Below are 10,000 nucleotides of genomic sequence, written 5' to 3' on the forward strand. Positions count from 1 at the left end.
TGTTTCAACGAAGTCGTGTCTCGCCTTGACCTTCAACACGCGGAGTAGATGAAACAAAGGCGACTGAAGAAGGGGAATTTTCCTTGTGTTGTATGTCCTGTACTCTATTTTTTCGTTGTTTAAGAAAAATGTCCATTTCCTTGGTTTTGTGTTTATGTTTTCGTTTCTCATTGTGTTCGACGTTTTTTTTTGGTATCCTGTACCCATATATGCATGTATATATACATGTAGATGTAGGTACGTACATATATGTATGTTTATATGTTTTATCTATTAATTTGTTATTATATATATATATATATAATATATATATATATATATATATATATATATATATATATATATATATATATACATGTAGATGTAGGTACGTACGTATATGTATGTATATATGCATATGTTTTATCTATTAATTTGTTATCATATATATATATATATATATATATATATATATATATATATATATATATATATATATATATATATATATTATATATATATATATATATACATATACATGTGTGTGTACTTATATGAGTATACCTATAAACATAGTTACACAATTCTTACATAAAAGCACAGACTCACACATACGCACACACATATATATATATATAATATATATATATATAATATATATATATATATATATATATATATATATATATATATATATACATGCAGGCATTCATACATACATATATGCACAGAGACCTATAAATACACATAAAACACCTGCCTTCAATGCAACCAATGACAACAGTTTTACATTTAAAAACACTTAGCTGGTAAACAAACAGCAAAAATGGTTAATATGCAGATCGTGGCTGGAGGCGATCTGATTAATATGGCTGCCACGATGTCTGGGAATGAATCAACTGACCTGTAAGCCGAGGAAACAGAGAAATATTGACGTTGGTATTCCTAGAATACCTTCTGGGTCGAAAGGAATCTTCGTCTTGTAGTCTTCCTGCCAATAAACACACAATAAAAAAGAGAAAAGCATTAATATCATCAGCGTCGTTAACATTATCGTCGTCATCGTCATCGTTGTCGTCATTTTTATTTTCGTCGCTGATGTCAACACCATCTTCGTCATCGTCGTCGTCGTCATCATCATCATCATCATCAACATCATTCCCTTTACTACCGTCACCACCACTACCACCACTACCACCAGCATCCACATCATCTTCATCATCTTTATTGTTATCTTCATTATCAACATCGTCATCATCATTATCATCATTTGCTGCTGCTTAATGTTGCTTCTGCTGCTGCTGCTGCTGCTACTCTACTACTACTACTACTACTACTACTACTACTACTACTACTACTACTGCTATTACTACTACTACTACTACTACTAATACTGCTGCTGCTGCTGATGCTGCTGCTGTTGCTGTTGCACCTATGAATGAGGAAGCTGCTTCAAACTATAGCGTCATCCGAGTGAGGTACAGTGACAGACAGACAGACAGACAGATAGATAGATAGATAGATAGATAGATAGATAGATAGATAGATATAGATAGATAGATAGATAGATAGATAGATAGATAGATAGATAGATAGATAGGTAAATAGACAGGTAGATAGATAGATAGATAGATAGATAGATAGATAGATAGATAGATAGATAGATAGATAGATAGATAGATAGATAGATAGACAGATAGACAGACTGTCAGACAGGTTGATAGACTATTAAATAGATAGACAGATAGATATACACACACACATACGCACACATACAGGCAGACAGACAGATAGATAGATAGATAGATAGATAGAGAGGGAGAGAGAGAGAAGTTAGTCTATAGCTACTCTATTTCAGTCTTTCTCTCCCCTCCGTCTCTCCCTTTGTCTCCCTTTCTCTCTCTCTCTCCATGTATATGTGTGTGTATGTGAATGTGTCTGTGTGCTTGAACACACACATATATATACATAAACAGATGCATATATGTATATATATATATATATATATATATATATATATATATACACCGGAGTAAACACATAAATGTGAAACAAGGTGGAAAAAAGAGTACTCAAATACCAGGGGTAGAGTAATATACTATATTTAAAGCAGCAGAAAATTCAACAAAACCTGTTACTCTGAGTTTCACGTTTCCGTTCGTCGGACAGTTTTGCTAGAATCTAGCAAAAACTGTCCGACGAACGGAAACGTGAAACTCAGAGTAACAGGTATTGTTGAATTTTCTGCTGCTTTAAATAAAGTACATATATATATATATATATATATATATATATATATATATATGTATATACATACGCACACACATGCATATATACATTTATGCATACATAAATATATGCATATAGAATCATACATGCACACATGCGCGCACATGCACATACGTACTCACACACACATATACACATACGTACACTCTCACGTGCACATATGTATTTTAATACACACACGCATTTCGGAGTTTCCGCATCGTCGCTTATACTTCGAAATATTCCTTAACAGTAAACCTTCTCTTTGGGATAAATCCTTTACTCACAACTAGCAGTATCGCCCGGCGTTGCTCGGGTTTGTAAGGGAAATAACTATATAAGCATTTTTAGAGAGTTACTTCCCTTATATAACCCGAGCAAAAATCATTAAAAATGCGGAAAAATGATGGTAATTTTTTTTTAATCGTAATCTCATCGTAGACGCGCGCTAATACCCAGAAGGGCTCGATATGAATGACGACTATAAGATACCCGCTTTTGGTTAAACTGCACCGCAAAATGTGAGAGTAGTTAGGAATCTAAATCGGAGGAGACAGAGTCTCACACACACAACTTCAATTTTATATATAAAGATATGACTACTTAAGCACTAAAAAAAATACCGTGTCTCACAACTCATAGCTGACCATTCTCCTTTCTTTTGCTTTTTATTTCTTCCTGTAGCCCTTTTTAAAGACGAACAGAGTCGGCAGCAGCGGCTCATTTCCAATGTACTGACATCTAATACTTCCAGTCTTATCTTACTTCCGGTCTTACCGTAGCCCAGTTGTTAGGTTGGATTTTAGAATAAAGGAACGAGGCTCTTGATGGTATCAACAAACGCATTTCTATTCATTAAGTTATATTAAATCAATATCTATCTATCAATCTATCTACCTATCTTTCTGACCTGTGGGCTTATGTTGAACGACTGCTGTCACATGTGGGACGAGTCGGTTTATCAGCTGAATCTATCGTCACGCCTCCTTCCTGCAAACGGGAAGGAAGAGCTATTTTCATCATACTTGTGGCTATGGCGAAAGAATGTATCTGGTGGACGCGTCTGAAAGGATTAGAGACAAACACTTCCCTCTCTGGTCAATCTCTTATCAACTTCTTCAAGTATCAATTGAAAAGGAAAGTGAGAGTAGAGAGGCAAGTTTTGTCGAGCGAATGTTTCAAAAAAAGATGGGTGAATGTAGCAAGGATGGCACGTATGAATGACGAAGCCACCTTAAGCATAATCCTATGAACCCGAAAAAATTTAAAAGAGAGTTACTTACTAACAAATAAATGTGTTAACATGTGACATTATTGACCCAGGTTACCATGGTCAATCCGTAGGTTTTTCTTTCCACGGGTAAACCTTATCTGCTTCCCCCTTTACACTTTACATCACGACATTTCTGTGATACACGATCCCTATTGATCATTTTTTCTCTCTTTTTACGATCCCTTTTGATCGAAAACCTACCCCCTTTTTATTTTTTATTTTCATTTCATTTTTTTTTCTCCCCAAAAAGAAAAGCTCTTCTTTGTAATTTGTCCCCTCTGTGTTCAGCCCTGTGTGTCTAATAAAGAAACATATCTATCGCTCTGCTAGATATCGGTTGGTGACATCTTGTTTAAAAGAGCATGGGAGGGTAAAGATGCTGCCGAGTTGCGTGAACTATGAAATTTCTTCGATCTATATATCAACGATACTTATTTGAAAAGTATTTTATATGATATTTTTCTCTTCCGAATAGATACTGAACTAAAGTCTTCTGCATTGTTATACAGACAAAGAGCTCAGCCACGTTGTAAGCGCGACCAAATGTCTTGGATATGGTATCTAGGATACTCTTTTACTCTTATACTCTTTTACTTGTTTCAGTCATTTGACTGCGGCCATGCTGGAGCACCGCCTTTAGTCGAGCAAATCGACCCCAGAACTTATTCTTTGTAAGCCCAGTACTTATTCTATAGGCCTCTTTTGCCGAATCGCTAAGTGACGGAGACGTAAACACACTAGCATCGGTTGTCAAGCAATGCTAGGGGGACAAACACAAACACACAAACATATACACACACATACACATATATATATATATATGCATATATACGACGGGCTTCTTTCAGTTTCCATCTACCAAATCCACTCACAAGGCATTGGTCGGCCCGGGGCTATAGCAGAAGACACTTGCCCAAGGTGCCACGCAGTGGGACTGAACCCGGAACCATGTGGTTTGTAAGCAAGCTACTTACCACACAGTCACTCCTGCGCAAGTTAAAGATGTAAATTTCTGAAGAATAACTTAAATTCGAAACGTAGAGACACTTCCATTTTCTTAATCTTTCAATTCAGTGTTTAAACTAATAAATGCAATTTGCTTTTACTCTCTTCATCGTTGCTTAATTTCGTCATAACTGTTATACACACATGGTACATATGTACATATGTATAACCATAGAAAAAACCTGTGCCCTTACCTTGATTGTCGGATGCTGGTAGAGATGACTTTCTCCTAACACCATTTTATCCACGTATTGCGCTGCTCCACCGGTGCAGTTGTAGTACTGTCCACCTTCACTTATTCCTCCGGGACCAAGATATCCACTGCAAAAACATACGAACATTAAGAGTGAAACTATCAGTATACTTCTTGCTGTTACTACTTCTACTACTACTACTACTACTACTACTACTACTACAACAACAACTACTACTACTATACTACTACTACTACTACTACTACAACTACTATTACTACTACTACTACTACTACTACTACTACTACTACCACTAATACTGCTGCTGCTGCTGCTGCTACTACTACTACTACTACTACTGAAACGCAATGAGCGGACATTTCTGAGCGGAATTTCGATTTGCTCGACTAAAGGCGGTGCTCCAGCATGGCCACAGTCAAATGACTGAAACAAGTAAAAGAGTAAAAAAAGTATTAATTCCATGAAATATTCATGGGTCCCACTTAAATCCTTAAATCCTTAAAAATGTTTTAGCCCGAAGGCCGCGGCCATGCTTGGGCACTTGTTTATTCTAAATGTACCAGTGTCTTTCCAGCCTTCTGTTTTGTTATACATACATACAGACAGACAGACAGATGGATAGACAGACGGATAGACAGACAGATAGATAGATAGATAGATAGATAGATAGATAGATAGATAGATAGATAGATAGATAGATAGATAGATAGATAGATAGATAGATAGATAGTGATAGATAGATAGACAGACGGATAGACAGACAGATAGATAGATAGATAGATAGATAGATAGATAGATAGATAGATAGATAGATAGATAGATAGATAGACAGACCGTCAGACAGGTTGATAGACTATTAAATAGATAGACAGACAGATATATACACACACACACACATACAGACAGACAAACAGATAGACAGACAGACAGACAGACAGATAGATAGATAGATAGAGAGAGAGAGAGACATAGAGACATAGATAGATAGATAGATAGATAGATAGATAGATAGATAGATAGAGAGAGAGAGAGAGAGATTGATAGATAGATATATATATAGAGAGAGATAGATAGATAGATAGATAGATAGATAGATAGATAGATAGATAGATAGATAGATAGATAGATAGATAGATAGATAGATAGATTTCTCTCTCTATCTCTCGCTCACTCTCCCTCTCTATAGAAGGAAACATGTGAAGGAACAACAAGCTGGTTTAACGCTCAGGAAGGATGGAAAAGTTTTTGACGCTTCGAGCCTATGCTCTTTGTCAGAAAGGATTAAGAGAAAACAAAATGGAGAGAGACACAAAACGTGTAGGGAATTAACGTTTCAACATGACGATGATGATGTTGCTTGTGTGTGTGTGTGTATGTGTGTGTGTATAACTATATGTGTGTGTAATCAGTAATTCGTTCTCAAGACATTAATCGGCCAAGAGCTATAGACGAAGTCACTCGTGTGTGTGTATATCTATCTGTCTATTTAATAGTCTATCAACCTATCTGTCTGTCTATCTGTCTGTCTATCTGTCTGTCTGTCTGTCTGTATGTATGTCTGTATGTATGTATGTATGTATGTATGTATGTATGTATGTATGTATGTATGTATAACAAAACAGAAGGCTGGAAAGAGACTGGTACATTTATAATAAACTAGTGGGAACCATGCTCGGTGGAACTGAACTCCAAACAACGTGGTTACGAAATTACAAAACAGTTATGCCTGCTACATACTCATTACAAATAAATGAAAGAATGTATAAATAAATAAATAAATAAATAAATTAGAATTTTGTAGCGATTTTAAATTAAAAAAAGGAAATGCATTTTAAAAATATTTTATTAATGACGGATCACAGGCATTCATTTAGTTACAACAAAAATACATGAACATATTTTTATATCATTTGTAAAAAAAAAATGATATATTAAATAAAAATGCATATGTAAGCAAATGCGTGATTCACGTAAAAACAAGTTAAACCGTTAATAAATTGTTTTTTGTTATTGATTAAAGAAAATAAATTACATTGAAATTTTTAAATATTTAATTATTTGTGTCAGTTTATTAAAACGTGTTTAATGGAACATTTTTGATGCCATATAGGGCGGATTTAATTGTGTTGCATGCTCTTGGTTATTAATTTTTTACTTTTATTTTGTATCTTTTGCTTGCTCCAGTCATTGGACTGCGACCATGTTAGGACACCGCCTTCCTTCAAGGTATTTTGTTTTTGTTTTTTGATCGAGCGAATCGATCCCAGTGCATACTTTTTTAAGCCTTGTACGTATATTTCTGTATACGCGTATATAAGCATCTTTACATACTTTAAAACATCCCTAAAGACAAACAGTTGAAGGCAATACATTTTAAATAAAGGAAAAAGAACCGAAAACACAAAATTATGATATCAAACACAAATTTAAAACAAAGAAACTTTTGGTCTGTAGAGCCAACGAATTTATTTTATTTATTTAATTTCAACTTACGTGGGACAACCCGGAACCGGAAGAGCGAATGTTATTCCAATATGGACGGCGAGCAAGGCAAAGTTGAGAAACCACTCGGGCCAGTAGAGCAAAATATCGCGGAATGGAGATAACTGTTTCGCCTGAAGATGAAACACAATGGTATTGTATATATTATGCCTATACATACATACATGCATACATACATACATACATACATACATACATACATACATACATATATATATATATATATATATATAATATATATATATATATATATATATATATTATACAATATATATATACATATATATATACATACATATATATATATATATATTTAGAGAGAGAGAGAGAGAGAGACATACATATACAAGTATATCTACATACATATGTACATATACGCAGACATATATGTGTGTATGTATATATTTGTATGTAAAAACATATATATATATATATATTATACCCACACTACACATATTTGATAATTTATATTATATATGTATATATAATAATCATATATGTATATATATCTGTGTGTACGTGCATATATATGTATATGTGTGTGTGCGCGTATGTGTGTGTGTGTGTGTGTTTGCGGTTCCTGTTATATAAATGCATATATATGTGTGCGCGTGCGCAAGTAAATAAATGATTGTATATATATATATGATGTATATCTGCGGGACGAAAGCTGTATCCGTAACGGATTAGGTAGCTCGATGTTCATTGGTCAAAACTTGTCCTCTATTCGAATATACAGCGATTCAGAAGCATATTTGAGTAGATAATTATTTCAGGGAAGATAACCCAAAACAACAACAAAGCTCATCAAGGGATAACCTACATTGCATTACTTGTTATATCTGATGGGTATAGACTTTTGTGTATAGGCTTGGGACTTTCTGTATATAGGTCTGGAATCTTCTGATAGGAATTTTCCCTGATGGCGGCAGTTAGACATCACATCATACCTTTGATTAACCTTTGATTAGTAACGCCGGCTACCTTACAATCGGAAATTTTTTTCCTTGTAGACAAAGCCTGCAATTCGTGAACCCTTTAAATACGAGCTGAATGGATCGACGAAGGAGTTCAATAAAGGAGTTCAGAATTTACGGATACAGGTGGCGATTTTCCTGTCACTTGAAGTAAATGAGTGTAAATATTAGTAGCAACGGGCTTTAAAAGCGATGGCATATATGCCGTACGTGAAACTGCCGAAACTCCGACTAACAATGGCATGTATCACCAATTTATTTCTAATATATACGTATGAGCATGTGTGCGTGTATATTGCATTATATAAATATAGTGATCCGAATACACAGCAATGTGTATAGAGCATAGGTGTCAGTGTTGTTTAGCACAAGGTCAGCCACTTTGAGAAAGATTTGACTGTTAACTCAAGTAAGGCAAGCAACTATTTAGCGGCTCCTTCGTTAACTCGTTAACACATATAACATCGTGTGTGTGTGTCTGTGTATGTGTTCCTACCTTTTGGCTGTCATCCACCCTGGCAAACACAGTTACCATTAATGCCAAGAACAAATAAGTCAGAGAGAATCTTTGAAGAACTCCAGGAATACGAAGCTTGTCTAATTCAACAGCTACAAATAACAATAAAAATAATAATAATAATGATGATAATAATAATAATATAATAATAATAATAATAATAATAATAATAATAATAATAATAATAATATTGTCAGTTGTTTGACCTTAACCAGTTGAGCATGTCCCTTAGTGGCTGACAATGTGTGCATCTCTGATCACGAGTAGTGGGGGAGCATCATAGCCATGTGTTGAGAGGGATTCTTTGGAGTTTGAATAATTCACCTCTGGAAACATAAGTGTTTCGTTCAACATCCTAAAGCAACCCTTATTCAGGGACCTTTTGAGCAGGATGGGCTACTCGACCTGAAGAAAATTCTAACTGGGCCCCACCTGCAAGGTCATGTGCTGTTTATCTTGATATGAGATCACCATGTCGCGCACATATGGTTGTGATGCATGTGCCTAGTGTACCCTTATCAGACGGGTAGTCATGATGGGTATATTGGGCTTCGTATATTTTACCCCAGTGTCACTTTGATGGCATGAACTGCTCTCTCACTCAATAATAATAATAGTAATAATAATAATAATAATAATAATAATAATAATAATAATAATAATGATAATAATAATATAATAATAATAATAATAATAATAATAATAATAATAATAATAATAATAATAATAATAATGATAATAATAATGGTCCCAAATTTTGGCGCAAAGATAGCAACTTCGGAGAAGGGGTACGTCGATTTCATCAACCCCACTGCTCAACTGGTATTTATTTCATTGTCCCCGAGGGGGGGGGAGACAAAGTTTTTCATTTTACAGCCATTATATACTACCCGGTTTATTAAAGGTTTACACAGTGCGATATTTTCATTTCTTAAGTTTATCTCTTTTTACAGATTTCCAGGCGCAGGAGTGGCTGTGTGGTAAGTAGCTTGCTTACCAACCACATGGTTCCGGGTTCATTCCCACAGCGTGGCACCTTGGGCAAGTGTCTTCTAAAATAGCCTCGGGCCGACCAAAGCCTTGTCAGTGGATTTGGTAGACGAAAACTGAAAGAAGCCCGTCGTATATATATATGTATGTGTGTGTATGTGTTTGTCTACCCAACATCGCTTGACAACCGATGCTGGTGTGTTTACGTCCCCGTAACTTAGTGGTTCGACAAATGAGACCGATAGAATAAGTACTAGGCTTCCAAAGAATAAGT

At 35.0% G+C, this 10,000-nt stretch overlaps 1 protein-coding gene across 1 annotated transcript in view; it reads right to left on the minus strand.

Moving 5' to 3' along the window:
• Nucleotides 1-868: 868 nt before the first annotated feature.
• LOC115227397 (heparan-alpha-glucosaminide N-acetyltransferase-like) overlaps nucleotides 869-10,000 on the minus strand; it is a 9,824-nt gene continuing 692 nt past the window's right edge. The window contains exons 2-5 of the mRNA XM_029798243.2: nucleotides 8,716-8,828; nucleotides 7,234-7,355; nucleotides 4,720-4,846; nucleotides 869-970 (exon numbers count right to left, since the gene is read on the minus strand). Coding sequence (XP_029654103.2) covers nucleotides 875-970; nucleotides 4,720-4,846; nucleotides 7,234-7,355; nucleotides 8,716-8,828 — 458 coding nt within the window. The 3' untranslated portion in view covers nucleotides 869-874. The remainder of the gene's footprint in view (nucleotides 971-4,719; nucleotides 4,847-7,233; nucleotides 7,356-8,715; nucleotides 8,829-10,000) is intronic.

The sequence above is a fragment of the Octopus sinensis genome, unplaced genomic scaffold (genome assembly GCF_006345805.1).
Source record: "Octopus sinensis unplaced genomic scaffold, ASM634580v1 Contig03010, whole genome shotgun sequence".
NCBI lineage: Eukaryota > Metazoa > Mollusca > Cephalopoda > Octopoda > Octopodidae > Octopus > Octopus sinensis.